This window comes from Panthera tigris, chromosome B3, assembly GCF_018350195.1.
Source record: "Panthera tigris isolate Pti1 chromosome B3, P.tigris_Pti1_mat1.1, whole genome shotgun sequence".
NCBI classification, from domain to species: Eukaryota; Metazoa; Chordata; class Mammalia; order Carnivora; family Felidae; genus Panthera; species Panthera tigris.
In genome coordinates this window covers 41422770-41443923 of record NC_056665.1, presented here as the reverse complement: position 1 = coordinate 41443923, position 21154 = coordinate 41422770, and the positions used below count along the sequence as shown (strand labels likewise).

Here is a 21154-nt window from a genome sequence, read left to right as displayed (position 1 = left end):
GCGGACCTGCCCGGCGTGTGGGGGCTTGGCGCCCCACCCTTACCGGTAAGAGGGGGAAGCCACAGCCGCTCCGCGCTGCAAAGTTGGGAAGTCACTCGCGAACGCAGCGGGATTCTCAGCGCCACCCGCCCGCGCGCTTTGGAACCCCACCCGGAGCAAGAGGACGGGGGCGGGGCCGGGTCTGGGGGCGGGGCCTGACTAGGGGCGGGGCGGGGCCGGCCTGGGAAGACGGAAGCCCTGAGCCTATGGGTGGCGGTAGAACCCGGATCGCGGAATTCCACGTTCTTGGGAGCGGGGCTTCTGGAGACGGCGGGTGGGAAAACCCGGCGCCCGGAAGCCTTTGCTTTCTTTGACGCAAGGGCTCGGGACGCAGCCGCCGTCGGCCGAGCGCCCGGCGAGGAGCGACCCCAGACGGAGCCTTCGCAGCCGCGCCGCCCCCCGCCCCGTCTCCCAGTCTCCGAGCCTTAGTCTTCCTCGCCGCCCTCCTCGTGGCAATGGAGTGTCCACACCTCAGCTCAAGCGTCTGCATCACTCCGGACTCAGCCAAGTTCCCCAACGGCTCCCCGTCGTCTTGGTGTTGCAGCGGTGAGTGCGGCCCCGGGGCGGCCCTGCCGCGCACCCGAGGCCCCGGTCTCGCCCGGCCTGCCGTCTAGGGGCCGCGGGCGGCCGGCGCGCGGACCCAGGGTGGGGTGAGGGCGAGCCGGGCCCGGCGGCTGGGGAGGGGTACTCGGTGAGGCGGGCTCGGGCGGGCGCCGCGGGTGGAGCGGCGGCGGCTCCTTTGTTTCCCGCGGCCCGACGGCCCGGCCCGCTGAGGAGAGGCCCGAGAGGGGCGGGAGCCCGCGGGGGCCACGAGCGCGTGGGGGCAGCGGCGGGCGGGGGCCCGGGCCCGCGCGGCTCGCCCCCCGCCCCGCCCTGCCGGGGGGCTGTACTCACCCGTGTCGCCGGGTCCGGGGCTGTGGGGGCGGGTGTCCGGCCCCCACGCGGCGGCCGCACGTGTGGTGGGGCCCGGGTTGCGTCCCTCCTCAACCGCACGAGAAAAGCGCCGCTCGCCGGGCGCAGCTTTGTCTGGGCTGCGGGGCGCGCAGGGGCCCTTCGCCGCTTCCTCCGCCCGGCTTCCTTTCGCTTCCCGGCAGGCTCGGGCAACTCGATCCACGCCAGGTGGGAGCCCTCAGCCCCGAGAGGCGCTCGGAACTCGGGCGGCGGAGGTTGGAGTCTTTCATCAAACGTGAAGGGTGAAGTTTGAAGACAGGCTGCGGGCTAAAAAGCTCCGGAGGCTGAGCCAGCAGCTGGTTTGGAAGGGCGGTTCGAGTTGCCTTTCATATCTTTTGGGTTGTCTGAAATTGCGTTAGGATTCCCGAATTCATGTGCTGTAGGACCGTTATTAGGTTTATGTACTGCTTCTGCGTTACTTAAGCATCTTAACTCCTTCTGTTGGGCTCTTTGGAAGCCCCAGTGCCCTCTTATTGTCTGCTCTAGCGACTTAGGATCGCACCAGCCACACTGCTTTGATTACTTCCTGGTAGGGCCCTGGTGCCGCCGCTAGAGTCTTTGTTTATTAGCTTTGAGATGATCAATGGTAGCTTGAGGTGTAGTGTAAAATTTGAATTGTGCATTTCAAAACCCTTAAGTTCATTTGAAGAAATATAGGAAAATGGCAATGGTACAGTTTGGATGTGTGACATTTGTCATTGTGGTTTGGAGCTGGGAAGGTAGTTGAGAGAACGCTTTAACACTTTTGACAGGTTACTTCTTAAATGGTGATTACGTCCTTGGAGAAAAACATAGGCAACGCCACAAAGAAAAAGGTACTCTAGGGTAAGGACTAGAAATAACTGCGGTTTCTTGGAGCTTTCAGAGGTTTGATGCTTTTTCGTGCCTTTGTAAAGTCAGATGATCTTTTTCTGCATGATGCCTTTAAAGATTAACTGGTTAAATTGGTTTTACAGTGCAGTATTGCAGTTTTTTTATGAAGGTGCAGAAACTTGTACAAATTAGCTTTCACCTACAAATTTCTCTTCCACAGTGAATGTTGAGTATGGAAAAATAAATACGGTGTAGCAAATCGTTTTACAAATTGGTTGGGGGTGCATTAGCTATAATTGTAGCTATAGCTGTCGTGCTATAACCTAACTTTTAATCCTCCCCCCCCCCCCCCACCTGCCCCAGAGATTTGAAAAACAAAGGACCAAAGTAAACACTAGGAAAAGCTTATCACTTGAGGAATGGGGCTCTTGCTCATCTGTAGTAAACTTCAGGGGTACAAAGTGGACAGCACACTTCTCGTTTTTTTCTAGGTAAAATCACATCAGATTTAAAGATGGCCTCGCTGGGCATATGCATCTAAAAAAGAGGGACGCCTGGGTGGCTCAGTTGTTGAAGTGTCTGACTCTTGGTTCCAGCTCAGGTCATGAACGGTTCATGGGATCAAGCCCTGTGTTGGCCTCTGTGCTGACAGCACGAAGCCTGCTTGGGATTCTCACTCTCACTCTCTCACTCTCACTCTCTCTCATTCTCTCACTCTCTCTGCTCCAGTCACCCATCCCTGCCCCCCCCCTCCCCTGTGCTTGTGGGCGTGCTCTCTATATCTCAAAATAAATAAACATTAAAAAAATTATAAAGGGGAAAGAGCTTATGCAAGTGGCAGATAGCCTGTTGTGAGTCGGTCTTGGCCTTTGTCAGTCAGGGAGTCCACTTGACTGTGGAAATAAGTGCAGAAAAATGAGTATCTCTTGAGGAACTGAAGTTAAAATGGAGCATAACTAACAGACTAGTGCTGATAACAAGAACAAAGTATTATGTGTAGCCTTAAAGATGGGGTGATTTCTCTCCCAGGAGGAGGATGGCGGTCTTTGCATCTTGAAACAAAATTTGTCTCTGACATTGCTTCACAAGGGTGGTTCTAGTCACATGCTTGGATTTCTAGAATCAATAAAGCTAGATTCACAACTTTATGTTTTTTTTCCTTCTGTTCATGTTTTGTGAATTGAACCCGTTTTGTATGGGCCTCCCATTTTAACCTGTTGTCATCCATTTGTTGATATAATCTTCTGTTACTGTATTGAGCTTGATCTTGTTCTTGCCTGCCTGTTTCAGTGATTAAATGATTAGTAAATCTGTGAGTCCTTAACTAATTCATCATCTTGGAGTGTTATGTATTCTGGTATTTATTCTCTAACTCTTGAATTTATTTTCTTTCTTTTTTTTTTTTTTTTTTGGTAGGGGACCAAAAGGGTAGCCAGTGTGTTGAATAATGCTGTGACTGAGTATTGAGTCCGATTACATTCTTATTAAGGAGGGAAAAAAAAATCCCTGTTTTGGCACTGGGACAATAAAAGTAATGCCCTCGCCTTGTTTTCTTTGGGAGCTTGCAATTACACCACAGTGAAACAGCCTTAAGGCAGCCAAGCAAATTGCAAAAGGCCAACATCCTAGGCTCTGTTAGCTAGCAGTACATCCTTGGACAAGTAGTTCTTTTTCTTTTGAGCATCACTTTGATTATTTCAAATGTAAAAAAAAAAAGGGGGAGGTAATACTTCACATCTACTTCACAGGTTGCTGCTAGGATGAACAAGATAATTTTTCGTGAAAGTGTTGGGAAACTCCTGTACACTAGGCAAGTAATAGGTGGTATTACAGCCAGAACATCTTTATAAATAGGACTCTGCATACTTAAATATCTAAAGCCCCTTAAATAGGGCCTGGGACAGACTGGCTTTATGCTGAATTACGCTTTGCAAGGAGATATCTTACCCAACAAGATTAGGGTGTGTAAGAAGTAATTATATTTCAGCATTAACTTGAGCTTCTTATTTATGGAATAAGGCACTGTATGTTAGGTTATATAATTGTATACTACAGTGGTTCTCAAACTTTTTCTTCTTGGGACCCCTATATACTTAAAAACTACTGAAACCTCAGCTTTTGTATGGCTTGTATCTATTGATATTTGCTGTACTAGATATTAAAACAAAATTTAAATATATTTTAGTAAGTCATTTACAAATAACAGTAATAAACCCATTACCTGTTAATAGAAACAATAGTTTACATAAAATAACTGTACTTTTCAAAACAAAGATTTGATAAGGAGAGTGGCATTATTTTACATTTCTGCAGCTCTTATTATTGTCTAGCTTAATAGGAGACAGCTGCATTTTCGTATCTGCTTCTGCATTCAGTCTCTTGAGATACCACACATCATGTAGCCTCTGGAAAACTCACTGTATGCTTATGAGAGAATGAGGGTAAACAATAAAAGTAACATCTTATTATTATTTATGAAAATGGTTTGACTTCACTATACCCCTGACAGGGTTTTGGAAACTCTCAGGGGTCCAGGACCACACTTTGAGAATGCACTAGTAATATAACTTTACTAACTGTGAAGGACAATTGCTCTAATAAAAAGCTTTAAAATATTAGATAAATCCTTAAGGCTAGCCACATTTATGTCTTTGTGGAGACTTACAGGGTTTTTCAAATATATTTGCTGGGAACGGATCCAGTTCTGTTGGGGTCCAGTTCTGTGGGGATCCAGTTCTGTTGGGGTCCAGTTGTCCTGTCCTCTCAAAAAAGTTACAGTCTAATCTAGTTGGTGAGAGACAGGAAGCTAACAGGTTAGAAGATAAATCCATGTTGTGGTTTAAGGTAAATGTTGAAAATAGCAATTTCCTAATAAGGTAAAGGCTGATTTATGTCTAATCTTTGCTAAGGGCATTTCATTTTAAGTGAAAAAGTTTTAAATAAAAACTAGGACATTCTCTCAAGATCTTTGTTACGTGCACATACCAGATGTTATTTTCAGAAGCTGGAGGCTTGGGCATTTCTTACTTTTGTGGGTAAAATGACTGAACCAGTGGTAAAATACAGGAGAGAAAACACAAATTGTTTAAAAAGGTGCCCTAAACACAACTGTTTTAATAACTAAAGCCAAAGAATAAGCATTTGGGCCTCAGGCGTTTGGATTAAATAAAATAGCCAGTTAAATTGGAGATATTTTAATAGCGTAGTCATGAGAATTTTCCCTGATTAATTCTTCAAAGAGCTGAGAATACCTGTTTAAGTTTCCAGTACACAGTTGCCCTCACATTATTCTACCCAAGAAAACTAAGTGTAAATGAAGTAAGTGTTCTCCAGTTGGGGGTGGACATTAGAGATACCCCCACCTGTTTTGAAGATCCGTTTAGTAAGAATAGGCACTAATTATTGAGTCCTTGACAGTGGTAATAAATTTGTGATTTTTAGTAAAGCTTGTGATAAATGTGAGAAATTACCTTGATCTGGTGATGGGTTATCTTGTGTCATATTTCTCTTACAACCTTCATCTAAAGAAGACTCTTGGATGCCCAGTAGACTAAATTTTCTAGATAGGATCAGTCATTTGTTCATCCTTGAGTCGAATGTATTTTCTGCTTTTGGTAACACTGTTTGAAGTACTTATTAGGTGCTTAGCATGTATATAAGACACTCAGTAAATATTTGCTTAATGAATGAAGGAATTTCTTCAACTTAAGATCATGGCTGGAATGGCCTTAAACTTTATGTTGAAAATAAATGCAGAGTGAACTTCTCCCCAGAATGCTTTCACCAGACCTCACTCCCAATATTTTAGTTTCTAAGGTATACTTTGTCTGGATTAGAGCAAATGGCCTTCTGCAATGTTGTTGGCACAATGAATTTGTATTCTTTTGGCATTCTGTGTTTATAGATGGGCATGTGTACATTTTAGTGTCAGTGTGGTTGGGGCAGTTAAAAATCAGTGGACAGGTGATGCTTTTCACATTAATTCTAGAGGCTAACATTTGAATTTTATATACTTCTCTTGAGAACTTAAACTTTGTTGGTAATATTTGTAAGCTTAAGTCAAATGTAATTGTCTTTCTAGTTTTTCTAGCAGGATTGCCCCTCACCCCCAGAACCTTAAACCAGCCTTAGCAAAGTCTCTAAATAATTGGTAGTAGATGTGAAATACCTAGAATCTAGAGTGTGCTTTGTGTATTTGCTTGGAGAGGCTGCAGTCTGGGCATTGAGCCTAACGTTTTGCTGTTGTGAAGTTTTGACACATTGATCAGAAGTTATTTTCTAAATAGTATTCTTAGTAGTATGCAAAGAATATCCTTCATGTCCAAAGCAGAAGAAAGGATAGGGTTAAGAGGAGAATGTGAACTCTTTGTTTCGGTTTCCCGTTATTCATTTATTCTCAAAATAATTCCTTCTCATCATTATTTGCTTTTACAGCATTAGCCTTAGGCCTTTATAACATCCTACTTTTTAAATCATTTTAATATATGCAATTTCCTTCTTTACTGGAATTTAATAGATTCATTTTTGGATTGTTGAAACTAGATTTAGAAATACTTACGTTTGAAAAAAAAAAAAAAAAAGAAATACTTACGTTTGTAGTATTTGTAGCTCAGTAAGCAGGAGAGTAAGTAGTTTAGTTTGAGCTCAGTGAGTAATTTAAATTCCTGTTTTAAAAATTTAATTGAGTCTCTCTTCTATCAGGGAGTAATTTACATGTACATTTCCCCCAACTTTGTTTTTTTTCTTTCTTTTAGAGTTTTTCTCTCTTTCTTGAGCTATTTTATATATTTTTTCTTTTTTTTAAATATTTTTGAGAGACAGGGACAGAGCGTGAGCAGGGGAGGCGCAGAGAGAGAGAGAGAGAGAGAGAGAGAGAGAGACCCATAATCTGAAGCAGGCTCCAGGCTCCAAGTTCTCAGCACAGAACCCCACATGGTGGCTTGACCCCACAAATGACGAGATTATGACCTGAGCTGAAGTCTGATGCTTAACTGACTGAGCCACCCAGGCACCCCTATTTTTCTCCTTCTTTAAAAAAAAAATATTATCCTTCGATTAACTGCAGTTTCCCACCTCCCTCCTTATGGGTTTGGTGTTCAGCCTAGGCATTGGAATAGAGTTGGGTAGGTAGTTTATCAGTGCTTGAAGTGGAAAATATATACGGTTTAATATATTTTAGTGTTTCATGTTTATTCATAGCTCCTTTAGACATGAGAGCAATTGCATTCTGGGTGTTTTAATAGAGCTTTCCTGGACAGATGGCTTAGAAGGAAGTACTTAGATTCTCAGCAGGGGCTAGTACTTTTTGGATGGTATATTTGTGATGAAGCTTACCTTGATTGACAGTTTAGAATGGTGAGAATAGCATTGATATTAGTAACAGCTTGTTCATCTTACCTAGAATTATTTTGTGTCAAGACCTCTCAAGATGCTCTGTGATTCATAGTAAGTCTAAATTGAGAATGTAGGTAAGAGTAGGTGTCTTTTAGATTGAAAGAAAATTTACCTAAAACTTGTTCATTGCAGTTGTATCCTGGAATCTTTTGGGGTTTGAATGCTTTTTAATATAGAAACTTGTATGTAGAGATCATCTTTTAGCTGCTGTGAGTCTGCAGATGTTAGTATCTATAGTAATTCCAGATGTTTTCTCATCTATTAGTTTTACTGAGTAGGAGGAGAATGGAGAACAACATAAAGTAACTTCAAAGAAGATTGCTAGCGTTTAATCCTGACTAATTTAATTAACTGCCCATCCTTGTAGTTTTTCCTGTTTTATGGATTGTGAAACTGAGACAAAGATTAAGAGAGTTGCTTAAGATGCTTGGGGGTATTAGAGATAGCCCAAAGCTTAGATTCAAATACCATTCAAACCATACTTTCAGCTTGCCTTTTAAAAAGCAGGGTCTTTATTTTGTCATCCAGTAACTTAGTGCTTAATAATTTAAAGGATTTAAAGTGTTTGGAAACATACTGGAAATAATTCCTTTGAAGATTTTTGGCAGAAATATGTTTTAAATTCCACATTTTGAAAATAATTGATTTTAAAATTCTGTATTTGATTAGCCTTTCCTCTCCCTGCTTATTGATTAAAGTGCAGACAAGTTGGAACAAGATTGGTAATGTGGTTGGAAGAAACTGCTGTTTTTGAATGTCATAACTTCATTACAGTTCAGATCTAATTTTTTTTGTTGTTGTCTGAAATTCATATTACTTTAGTTCAGATATAATAAATCAGCCTTCTCAACATAGCAATGGATAAAATGCAGTTAGCCTTTGGTTATTTTTAAAATGCGCTTCTGTTCTTCCAGCACCTAGGTGGCTGGGTGAGCATCTGACTTCAGCTCAGATCATGATCTCACATTGTGTTCGTGAATTTGAGCCCCACATTGGGCTCATTGGCTCACTGCTGTCAGCTCAGAGCCCACTTCAAATCCTGGTCTCTCTTTCTTTGCCCCTCCTCTGCTTGTGCTGTCTCAAAAATAAAAATAAAACATTAAGAAAAAATAAATGTGCTTCTGCTCTTGAAGTTGTCCTTCTCATTTTTAATTTTTTTTTTAATGTTTATTTTTAAGAGACAGAGAGAGCACAAGTGGGGAAGGAGCGGAGAGAGAGGGAGACAGAATCCACAGCAGGCTCCAGGCTCTGAGCTGTCAGTGCAGAGCCTGACATGGGGCTCGAACTCATGAACTGCAAGATCATGACCTGAGCTGAAGTCGGCGGTTAACCACCTGAGCCACCCAGGTGCTCCAAGTCCCTTCTCATTTTTAAATTTTGTTTCTGGTAGAGGAGATTCTTCTTGGAGGTGGTTTTCATATGGGGTAGGGAAGATAGGGAATTCTTAAGATATGAAATTTTGCTTTTGCTTTTGGTAGCTCAGAGGTTTTTTGAATTTTTGCTTTTAGGCCAGTGTACTTTGTAGATTCCACTTAGTTATAGTCTAAGATTTTCCAGTTGTATTTCTTATAAAGGTTAATTATAGTTTTTAGACTACAAAGATTAAAACAGATTTCCCTCTCTTAAGTATTGAAAAGTATGTATGTGTGTTATTTACAGATGTATAAAATGCAGATGAACTTAGGCCATTTCAGATTTTGAAAACTATTGTTGAAATTAAACTTAGACATTGAAGTTTATAGTTGTCTTAGTGTTTGTGTTAGCTAAATGCTTCATGATTAATAAATACAAGGTGGGAATTCAAAGTTTATTTTTACAATATGAACTAGCTTGTATCTTTGGAAAGATATAACCAGCTGGTTTTTATGTGAAGACTTTGTACTGTGCTTTAGGATTGAATAGTTCTATCAGTGGGCCGTTTTCCATCTTGAGTAGACATTCAGTCCTGATATTTTTTCTAGTTAGGTTTAAGACAGCCTTGTAAACATCTGTTTGCCTGTTTATCCTTGACCTACCCTGAAGGCTCGTCATTTTATAGACTGTTCTTGTACTATCTCATCATCAGAAAGAGCAGGCTGGTGATTAACTGTCATATTCCTACATGTTTAATTTAACTGCTTGTAAGATAGTACACTTATTGTATAATAATAGATTATTCATTCCTTTGTTTTGAACATTTGTTGCACAATATTAGGATGGTAATGTTTTGGTCAAAGTTTTTGAAGATCATACTGAAATTTCAAGGAAACAGTTTTTGCTCTAGAATGTTTTGGAAAAATTGGTAGATAACATGTTAGAGAAATGCTTTAATGTAATATTTCTTAAAAAAAGAACTTCTATTTAAAACTTAGAGTTAGTTGCTGGCGTGGCTGGGTGGCTCAGTCGGTTAAGTGTCTGACTGGCTCAGGTCATGATCTCACAGTTCATGGGTTTGAGCCCTGCGTCAGGCTCTGTGCTAACAGCTCAGAGCCTGGAGCCTGCTTTGGATTCTGTGTTTCCTACTCTCTGCCCCTACCCCCCTCACAGTCTGTCTGTTTCTCTCTCAAAAATAAATAAACATCCATCAATCAATCTGTCAATCATTCTTAGAGTTCTTGGGTCCAGTACTTAGGTTATTGATTGATGAGCTTTTAATTTTAATGCCACACTGTTAAACATCCTTTGATTTATTTGAGATTAAATCTAGCTTCCACTTAAATTATTTTGAATGTTAGGGGAGCCTGGGTGGCTCAGTTGGTTGAGCCTCCAACTTCTGCTCAGGTCATGATCTCATGGTTTGAGAGTTTGAGCCCCGTGTTGGGCTCTGTGCTGACAGCTCAGAGCCTGGAGCCTGCTCCAGACTCTGTGCCTTCCTCTCTCTCTTCCCCCTCCAGCTTGTGCTCTGTCTGTCTCAAAAATAATAAATAAATATTTAAAAATTTAAAAAAAAGTTATTTCGAATGTTAATTGTGAGATGCATTAACATTGGAGAAATTGCTCTGCCCCGACTAAGGACTCAAGTTTTACCTTATGGGTATGCAGTAGTTGCCAGACGTCAGCATTCATGACATGAGAGTTTAACTTGAGAGCTTTACTACATCAGTTACATTCAGTTATTTTAAGTGTTTTGTTTGTTTGTAGTCTTTTTAGAGCCTCATTTAAAAACATTTTTTAGGCTTTTGTGGGTTTTTCTTCTTTGAACAACTAATAGATATTTTGGGGAAGTGTGGGTCAGATTTTAGATTTGTGTCTACTATTTTTTATAAAATTCCAACACTTGTTTTTTGTTAAACAATTAGAACAGCTGTTGGAGTTTGCAGGTGCCTATTTTCTGTAATATTTGGTATCTAGCCCCTTAGGCAGAATATAACCATGTGCCCATTTTATAGTTTTTCTTTCCATTTTTTCCATAGTCACACTGATTTTTGGAGAATGAAGAGGTTCCCAGCATACCAGTAAATACAAGTGTGGTGTTCCCCACCCCACCTCTTTGTGCTTTACTGTTTCCCTTTATTATGTAACCACAGAAAACTAGGAAGAGAATTATACAATGCAGATATTAAACCTGTTCTCTCAGTAAAGTCTTTGACAATGGGAGGTTCTTGAACTTCTTACTTATTTTATTTATTTATAAATATAAATTATAAATATTCATATATGTACACACATATATATATGAGTCTTGTATTGCATATACTTGCTGTTTTGAAATAATAGTTGTGTGGTGTTTATATTTATGACCTGATTGCTTTCTTTTGAAGATCTCACTACCATTGGATTTGCTTACTCAGTTTATTGGCAAAAGCATGGAATAGATTAGATCTTGCTATGTGAAATAAATGGAAAAATTGGATGTCAGAATTATTCTTTTTTTTTTTTAATGTTTATTTATTTTTGAGAGAGAGAGACAGAGCACAAGCGGGGGAGGGCAGAGAGAGAGGGAGACATGGAATCTGAAGCACACTCCAGGCTCTGAGCTGTCAGCACAGAGCCCGACGCGGGGCTCGAACTCACAAACTGTGAGATCATGACCTGAGCCGAAGTCAGACACTTAACCGACTGAGCCACCCAGGTGCCCCATCAGAATTATTCTTAAGTGATGCATGGCTTTTGTTTTCATTCTGCATAATCTGCTTCATAGGGGAAGTTATTTTTGAAACGATATAAATATAAACTCTTGGTAATTTTTCTGTAGTTATTTGTGTCTGGTCTTCCAAAGGCAAAAGTGGCCCATTTTGACTCTAGATTTGGTAATCTGCTTTGGCTTTAGTAGTTTTAATCCTCCTCCCCACTACCCTTTCCCCTCATTTGGAGGTAGGGGCACAGTTCCAGCAGTTAGCTGAAGGCTGGTAGGGTAGATATAGCATACATAATAGCTTCATTAGGTTTTTCACCAAAATAGGTCTGAAGAAGTCAGAGTTTGTGATAGAATGACTAATAACAATTTTATTTAATGCATTACTGTTTGGGGGCTTATATAGTTTCACATACATTGTTTCCATATGCTGTTTGCATTTGATGTTGAAAACTGATTACAGAAATTTCCAAATAGATTAAAATGCTTGAGCATTTAATCTCAGGTGAGGGGACCAGCCTTATGGATCAAAATTTGCCTCTATGTGGGAAGTCAGCAAGACCAGATGCCCTCTCTTTTCTAGCTCTGTAGGTAACTGGATCTGCTAACCTATAGATGACACGTTTTGGCCAGTTTTGAAATTATATTCTCTAATAAAGAACACATACAATTAGCTCTGCAAATTCTACTTGTAGTATATAGGGACTTCACTGTGTGCCTAACACACCTCATATGATAAGTTGCTATTGTAAATTTTATGTCATGTAAGAGATTTTTAAAAAATTTTAATTCCAGTATAGTTAACATACAGTTTTATATTAGTTTCAAGTGTACGGTATAGTGATTCAGCAATTCCGTACATCACTAAGTGCCGTGTAATAATGAAAAAATGGTTTGGGCAGTTACATGAATTGATAGGACTTTATCAATTTACCTTTTAAAGATTAATTCATGTTTTCAAAAAGTAATACGTGTACATAATTAAGTCATAGTAGCCAAAGGTTTAAAACACAGCAGCAATTTCCCTCCCCTCTGCCCTCAATTTTACTGCCATAGACAACCACTTTAAGGCCCATTTAGTTTTCTCTCTCATGCAGGTAAATACCTGTATATTTCTAAGTAATACATTGTTATTTCTTAATTTATTGCTTTTAGGCTTTATCTCTTGACATCTTGCTCTGGTAAATGGGGACACTAGTGTTTCTTCCACCCTCCTTTCTGCCCATTTTTGCATTTCTCAATATAGTTAGAGTACAAGTTTTGGTTAATATGGAGATTACTTTTTCTTTCTTGTCCAGAATTTTATTTTTCCTTGAGTTAATAATTGCCTTTCTTAAAAAATTTGCCTTCTACAAAATTTCTCCCAGATTTACTTCTAAATTTGTCAAATGTCTATGAATATTGTTTTTCAAGCACTTAAGCAGACAGTCTCTTAGTATTATTATTATTTTTTTTTTCTGAAGACCTCTTTTCCAGGGCCTTCTTGCTCCTATTTGAACAGATTGTTCTCTAGGCCTACTGTGCACTTTTTATCCTATTTTATCCTATTATTCCCTTGCTGTTCTCTTGTCACTGAGATCTCCCATTTCCTGGATCCCATTTCTTTTTCTTTCTTGGTTTATTAGACTTTTGTTGGAGTACGTCATACAGCCCCCTCCTCATAGAAGGCAGATTTTTGACCCCATGCAAGCCTGACACTTTTATTCCACCTTCATACTTGATTGCTTGACTGACTATAGAATATTAGTTAGAAAAGATTTTTCTCTGAGAAATAGAAAAGTGTTGTTTCTTTGTTTTTAGGCTTCCAGTGTTGCTGTTGAGAAACCTGATGCCTTTCTGATTATTAAGACTTCACATAGTGTATGTCCTTTTATTCTTTTTTCTGGATGCTTTTAGGATATTCTTTTTATCCTTAGTGTTCTGAAATCTCAAAGTGTGATATGTGTTGGTATGGGTAGTTTTTCTTTTATTGTGATGGGTACTGAAGGGGCCTTTCAGTTTCCATGTGTGATAGCATACTTATCTTCCCATACTCACATCTCTCAATTTGTTCTTTTTTCTTTCTGGAACTCCTATTAATTGAATGTTGGTTGTCCTGGATAGAACTTGCAATTTTCTTATCTTTTTATTTCTTTTCCCTTTGGCTCCAGTTCCTGAAATAGTTCCTTACTTTTTTCTTCTATCCTTTTTATTGAATTTTGATAATCATATTTTTAATTTTCAAGAGCTTTTTCTTGTTTTTCTGACCATTGCCTCTTCATATATCCTATTGCTTTTTTGCAGTATCTTCTATTACTCCAGAGTTTTAGAATTTGTTTTAAAGTTCTTCTGTGCTTCTGTGCTACAACATTATTTGTTTCCTCTGGATTCCTCTTGTTCTTTTGTTCTTCCTTCCTTCTTTTCTTCCTTTCTTCCTTCCTTCTTTTCTTTTCTTTTCTTTTCTTTTCTTTTCTTTTCTTTTCTTTTCTTTTCTAAGTAATTTCTGTGCCTAACATGGGGCTTGAACTCATGACCCTGAGGTCCAGAGTTGCATGCTCTACCGCCTGAGCCAGCCAGGTGTTCCTTTCTTTTAAAAGGATTCAGACTAGGGGTTTTTTCAAGGATTTGTTTAATCTTTGTCTGTCTGTCTTCATACAAGAGTGAGGTACTAAAAAGCTTCGTGAGTTGATGGGGCTTGTTTATATTTGGCTTTGCTATGAGGTAAGGGAACTTTTTTCATTGAAGGTGACACTGAAGATGTCTGTATGAGAACTTTTTTTTAGCTCTATTCAGTTTTTCAGTTTTCCAGTTTTCCCAGGCTATACACCTGGCCACGAATGCTCTGACATCAGGGTGTAGGAAGTTTCATGATTCAGTTGTTCCTTACAGCCCTTAGATCCATTGTTTTCAATCCTGTCCTTCTCCTGCTGTCTGCTGTGCCTAGTGTCCCTGAGTCCAGGGCCACCTCCTGTCTGCATTCTTTTCTGCTGGCAGTTAGGTTGTAGCTTCCTTTGCACCACTAAGATTCTTAAAGCTCCTCTAACTTCTTCCTGACTTCCAAAAACATGTTGAAATCTTTTGTGTGCTTTGGTTGCCTCACATGTTCTCTTTATCCTTGTAAATTATTATCAATTTAATTCCTTTATTGTCATTTTAGTGGGATGTTAGGAACAGGAGATTAGAGAGAAGTTGGTCTGCCATGTTTAATTTGGTGTCTATTTTTAAATGAAATATTTTAAATCTGTTTTTAGGGCAAGATCTTTGTCCTATCAAAAATGGATCTTACTAATTATCATTCAGATAGTTAAATCACTGAGACTGAACTTTTGCCTTACTCTGAGTAAAAATTCAAACTCAGATTTACCTTCTCTGATGGACAGAGCAAGATATTGTTTCTATTAGAGTCAGCAGAAAAACTAGGTAGACCAGAGGGGTTTTTTGACTCTGCTTAGGAAACCAAATCACAAGCCAGACTTTGAATATGTAAAATAAAGTTGTAAGGTCTTTTGGACTACTACATTTAATATGTTGGAATATTTTTACTGGATTAGTTCATCATCAATATAGTGGAGTTAATGCTGGGTTCATAAAACTCTTTGGCTCTGTGCATTGGTAATTTAGCCTTGTTCCTTGTGTTTTGGTATTTTAAAAAAAGTGTGTTCTTTTTAAATTAATTAACTTTTTAAAAGTTTATTTATTTATTTTGAGAGAGAGAGAGAATGAGCGGGGGAGCAGCAGAGAGAGAGGGGGGAGGACAGAGGATCTGAAGCCAGTGGACTCCTTGCTGACAGCAGAGAGCACAATGTGGGGGGCTCGAACCCACAAACCATGAGATCATGACCTGAGCCGAAGTCGGATGCTTAACTGACTGAACCATCTAGGTGCCCCAAAAAGTGTGTCCTGAATTGGAAGTAAAGAATAAAATTTTTTTTAATCTCCAAAAACTTGTATTTTGATATAATTCCACACTTAGAGACACATTGCTAAGAATGGTACAAAGAACTCCCATGTACTTTTTTTCCCCCAAGGTTTTATTTAAATTCCAGTTAGTTAACATACAGTGTAATACTGGTTTCAGGTTTAGAATTTAATGATTCCACACTTTCAAACAACACGCAGTGCTCATTACAACAAGTGCCCTCCTTAATCCCCATCACTTGTTTAACCCATTCCCTCCCCTCTTTGGTAACCATCAGTTCTCTATGGTTAAGAGTGTTTGCCTAGACTCACCAATCATTAACATTTTACCCCATTTGTGTTATTTATGTATGCACCCTCTGTTTGTATATTTCCCCCCTGAGTAATTTGCAGATAAAATGCTTCTTTGTCAATAAATACTTTAGTTTGTGTTTTTTCTAAGAACAAGGAGTTTCTTTTCAGTAAGTGTAGGATATTGGTGAAAACAGGACATTAATACTGATAGAATATTAATGGTATGCACATTCCATATTCAGATTTCTCCAGTTGTCCCAGTAATGTCCCTTATGTATGTCCTTTACAGCACTTTTCCTTTGTGTTACACCTACCTAGCTACCTCAGATCTAATCCAGGATCATGCATTTCATTTTGTTGTCATAACTCTTTAGTTTTCTTTAATCTGGAACCGTTTGTTGGCTTTTATCTTTCAGATCATGGTATTTTTAAAGAATACAGGCCAATTATTTTATAAAATGTACTTCAATTTGAGTTTTTCTGATATTTTCTCATGATTAGATTCAGGTCATGCACTTTTTTCATAGGACTACTACAAAAGTAATGTGTCTTCTCAGGACATCCTATCAAGAGGTATATGATGTTGGTTTGTCTCATTTTTGGTAATGTTAACTTCCAGTATTAAGGTAATATTTACAACGTTATTCCACTGTAAAGTTACTATTTTTCCTTTTGCTATTAGTATCTTTTTTGGAGGTCCTTTAGAATTTGTGTGTATATACTGTTCCAAGCTTTCACCCAATAATTTAGCATCCATTGATGATTCTTGACTGAATCACTTATTAGTAGGATGGTTGCGAGATGTTGAATTTTTTTTTTTTACGATGTTGAATTTTTAATTTGTATTTCTTCTAAATATATTAGTATTCTGTAGAGAAGAGCTTTCCTTTCTCTCCCACCTATTTATTTATTCATTTATTGTGTTAGTATGGACTCATAGATTTTTTAAATTTTATTCTGTGATACTGTTATAATTTGAGGCTCATATTAGCATATATTTGACTAGTGGGGGCAACTTAAGCTATAGTTTTGACATGTCCCTATTGTTGTTTGAGCTCTTTCTTACTTTCTGACACAGGATACTCCAGTCTCGTCTTATACTCAGCCTTCCCCAGCCTTGGAGTCAGCCATTTTTCCAAGTATCCCTTACTCTGTTTAGTGGGAGTGATGTTTGTAAACTAGGACATCTCAGCAAATAAGAGCTAAGAAATATAAATAAATGCACATGTCTATGTGTGTGTGTGTGTGTGTGTGAGTTCATATTAATCCTTATAATTCCAATTCAACAATACAGGTCTGGTCTTGCCCAGTATTTCCCTTCAACAGCCTTTTCATATTTGCAATTCTCTTCTCTGACATTGAAAATCTGGTTCTCATTTTCCTCAGTATATGTACTTATTTGTTCTGTGTGCCATAATCAGAGAAAGTAGTTCCAGAACTGCTAACCCATACCATTATAAAGAAAACCCCTTTTAACTAGAGTTCAATATTTGTTTATAGTTATGTTTGTCTGTATACTGACAATATATAAAGTATTATGCTCAAAAGCCACTTAGGTTACTTTCTGTCTTTTAATAAACTTATTTATTTGATTTACATTTGGGTTCATTTGCATTTGATTCCCATTTTGGATTTTTTTCACTTTATCTTTAAAAGCTGATTTTTATTTTACTTTTTGAGTGTATAAAACATTAGCATGGTTCCAAAAGTTAAAGCTATACTGGTTGGGGGGGGGGGTGCCTGGGTAGCTCAGTTGGGTAAGTGGTTGACTCTTAGTTTTGGCTCAGGTCATGATCTCGCGGTTCATGGGTTCAAGCCCCATGTAGGGCTCTGCACTGGCAGCACAGACTGCACTGGACTTTGCTTCTTTTATTTAACAGTATACCCTGTATATCATTTTATGTTTGTAAGAATTTTGTTTAATGTTTGCTTATTTTTGATAGAGTGAGCGAGCACAAGCTGGGAAGGGCAGAGAGAGAGAAGGAGACACAGAATCTGAAGCAGGCTTTAGGCTCTGAGCTGTCAATACAGAGCCTGATATGGCGCTCAGACTCATGAGCTATGAGATCATGACCTGAGCTGAAGTCGGATGCTCAACAGACTGAGCCACCCAGGCGCCCCTCCGTATTATTTTTTAACAGCTTCATAGTACTCCATCTTTGGATGGGTCACAGTGAATTCAACAATTCTCCTGTGTTTTGGCTCCTATATTTAGGTTGTTTCCAATGTTTTACAATTACAAATAATGTTTCAATTAATAACCTTGTACAGATATGCTTTTGTATCAAGCGTATTGGAAATTTTAACTTTTTAGTTGTGTGAGCAGTAATGTGTAAGTCATTTTATAATTATACCTCAACCTATTTGCCTGCCTGCTCATGTCTTCCCATCTGCTTTGGCCTTACAAATGTATTTAAGGCTGTTGAAGGGAAATACTGTGTTGTAATTATTTTTCTGTTTGAGAAACCTTGAAATCAGAGAGCTCTAAGTGGCCTTGGAAACATTTTTAGTCAGTACATAATAGCTAATCATATGTGTTCTGGGCCCAGTTTCATTTTAAGCAGTTGACTGCTCCTTGTGCATGCTAATCAATGCTATTTTACCACCTGAGTGTGCAGACTGAACTGTTTCTGGGACTTCTTTCTTTCTTTTAATTTGTGTTAGGTTCCTTCAAGTTGTACTGCTGACTGGCTGCTCCCTGGGGTTATAGAATTGCATTGGATGAGACAGAAGTGGATATTTGGGCATCTGTTTTCTCTGATGGTCTCAGAGCATTAGTCAATATTATAAACTGCAGATTTTCAAAGGAATGGCTTCTTGGATTCCCAGATAATGCTGCTGGCCCTCTCAGGTGGCTGAGGACTTCCAGTCTTTTGTTCCAATACGTGGGCATTGCAGCAGAAGGAAGACTTCTTCCTACATTAGTAGATAACCATGTAAAACATTGGCTAGTACAGTTTCCCATCACAGGGACCATGAATGATTATACATGTGTTGAGGTAATGATTCCCTCAGCCTAAGGGTAGCTGTAGCCTCCCAATAGATCACTTTTGGTTAAGAGAAGCCTTTTGAGTTTATGTGCATGTGCCATACAGATGTTGATCATTTTCTGTGCATGTCCTGACATGGAAAAGGTTGGAAAAGTAGGTTAGAGCACAGTCTCAAAATTAGCGTCAAAGAGCCAAAGACTTGGCTTTTTTTTTTTTTTTAATGTTTGTTTAGTTTTGAGACAGAGAGCGAGGGAGAGAGAACTTGAGCTGGGGAAGGGCAAAGAGAGGGGACAGAGGATCCGAAGTGGGCTCTGTGTTGACAGCAGAGAGCCTGATGCAGGGCTCAAACTCATGAACTGTGAGATCATGAACTGAACTAAAACCAAGAGTTGGACGCTTAACTGACTGAGCCACCCAGGCGCCCCAAGGACACTGCTTCTTAAAGAGAATCTGGTAATAAGGTGGATAAAGAGGAATTAAATTTCAGCCTACTGGTTCATAAAAATTGGCTGAACACCATATATTTAATTTGGTGTGATTTAAAATCATTCCTATTTTCTTCTTTGCTAAAAAGAAATTTGCTAAAAAAGAATTGGAAACTTAAAAAATATTTATGTTTACCCAAAGAAAATGAAAACACTAATTCAAAAAAGATATATATACCCCCGTGTTTATTGCAGTGTTATTTAGAGTGGCCAAAATAAGGAAGCAACTCAAGTGTAGACTGATAGATGAATGGATAAAAAAGATGTTTTATACACACACACACACACACACACACACACACAGGAATATTACTCAGCCATCAAAAATAATGAGATCTTGGCATTTGCAGCAACATGATGGACCTAGAAGGTATAATGCTAAGTGAAATAAGTCAGAAAGACAAGTACCATATGATTTCACTTCTATGTGGAATCTAAAAAGCAAAACAAACAAGCAAAGCAGAAACAGACCCCATAAACAGAGAACAGATTAGTGGTTGCCAGAGGGGAGGGGTGGAGAGACAGGGAAATGGGTGAAAGGGAGTGGGAGGTACAGGTTTCTAGTTACGGAATGTTTAAGTCATGGGGATGAAAGGTAAAGCATAGCGCATGTACAATGGTATTGTAATAGTGTTGTATAATGACAGATGGTAGCTATACTTGTGGTGATATAGAGTTGTCAAATCACTGTTGTATACCTTAAACTAATGTAACATTGTGTGTCAACTATACTTCATTAAAAATAAATAAATTAAAAAATTTTTTTAATGACTTGGCTTAGTGCATTGTATTGGATATTGGAATACCCAAGGTATATTTTGCTTGATTAGATTGGTGAGCCATCATATAATCTCTGTTCTAAATACCTTTGAGTTGAGTGTATTTCAGTGTGGTTTTGACACTTAAGTCGTTTCTGTACTTAAATATTTTATCTGTGTCTTTTTATTAAGTTATTTAAACCTCTTTGCACATCTCTCAAAATGTACATCTAAAATGCATTTGCTTTCTAAATACAGTATATTTCTTTTACATTGGATATGTAAAATTTAATGATTCTGACATTAAGGTGGTTATCGTACTTCAATCAATTTTGAAATAAACTTCTTAAAATTGACTATTTTACCTCTTTCATTTGATGTTTTGAATATTATAATTTTAGGTCAGATATAGGAGGGGTTTCTGAGGGATTTTTGCTGACTTTAATGTGACTTATGTATTTGAATTTTTTTATGAAAAAGAATTGTCAGCTGCAATTCCTTTTAGTGAGTGTAAACTAAGGTAAAAAATTCTGAGAATTGGTACTCATGGTATATGTGGACATATGTTAACTGTATTATATATAATAGCAGCCACCAGAATTAACCCCTGGCAGCCATTTTATTCTTTTTAATACATTTTTGAGGGAAATAAACTGACAGTCACTGGTGCTGTCTCTTTGTTAGGTCCTTTGCTGTGCACTTTGTATCTTTTGTCTTAGGAAATCTTTACCATAGCCATGTGAGGTGGTGTTTGTCCTTTATTCCAGATGAAGAAGCTAGCTCTGGAACCAGCCTCTTAAGGTCACAGAATAAAACAATGGTAAAGCTAGAAGGTAAACGTAAAACTGTTGGTTATGAAGCCCATGCTTGCTTCATTATGTCACATGACCTCTTAACATGTTTATTTTGAGTCTGTAGAGTAACAGCTACCTTCCTATAAGGGTTAACCTAATCATTTGGTGTATTTTTTGTGTTAAAGAAGGAAGATTTCTTTTGGCAGCATTGAGTCAAGGGCAGATGATCAAGGCCTCTGCCTAGTTCAACCAAAATGATATAGAAAGGAGTTCTGGCCATTGTGCCCGTCCTTTTCCTGTTCCTTCTTCTAGGCTGGCCATCCAGCAATTTTCTCAGAAATCCAAGAGAAAAGTGTGAGTACTTCCTCAGAAATCTTGGCATTCTAGATAGGATGGGGGGACTCTTGATCCCAGCTAGAAAGGCCTGGGATCAGACATTGCTGAGTAAGATAGGGATCAAGTCAGGCTGGCTGAGGAGTATGTTAGAACTCTTAGAGCGAAGATAGAATTGGAAACAGAGATAGAGTATTCATTCATAACTATACAGTTTTTCCAATCGAACCTTCTGTAAAATCTGAGGTTACCCAGAATGCTTATTAAAGAGCATATTCCTGGGGATGCCCGGCTGGCTCAGTTGGTTAAGCTTCCCATCTTGGCTTCAGCTCAGGTCATGATCTCATGGTTC

The 21154-nt window shown here is 39.0% G+C and overlaps 1 protein-coding gene across 7 annotated transcripts in view; it reads left to right on the top strand.

The window, feature by feature from the left end:
• Positions 1–256: 256 nt before the first annotated feature.
• The window catches only part of USP3 (ubiquitin specific peptidase 3), a 102377-nt gene continuing 81479 nt past the window's right edge, over positions 257–21154 (top strand). Inside the window, exons 1-2 of one of the 7 annotated variants that reach the window (XM_042988693.1) lie at positions 20447–20508; positions 20655–20823. Coding sequence is in view for 3 of the 7 variants with exons in the window: in XM_042988691.1 (XP_042844625.1) it covers positions 495–585 (91 nt within the window). In the remaining 4 variants the exon portion in view is untranslated. Of the gene's footprint in view, positions 586–20446; positions 20509–20654; positions 20824–21154 lie in introns of those variants that run through there. The other 6 variants (XM_042988691.1, XM_042988689.1, XM_042988690.1 and 3 more) reach the window with 6 other exon arrangements.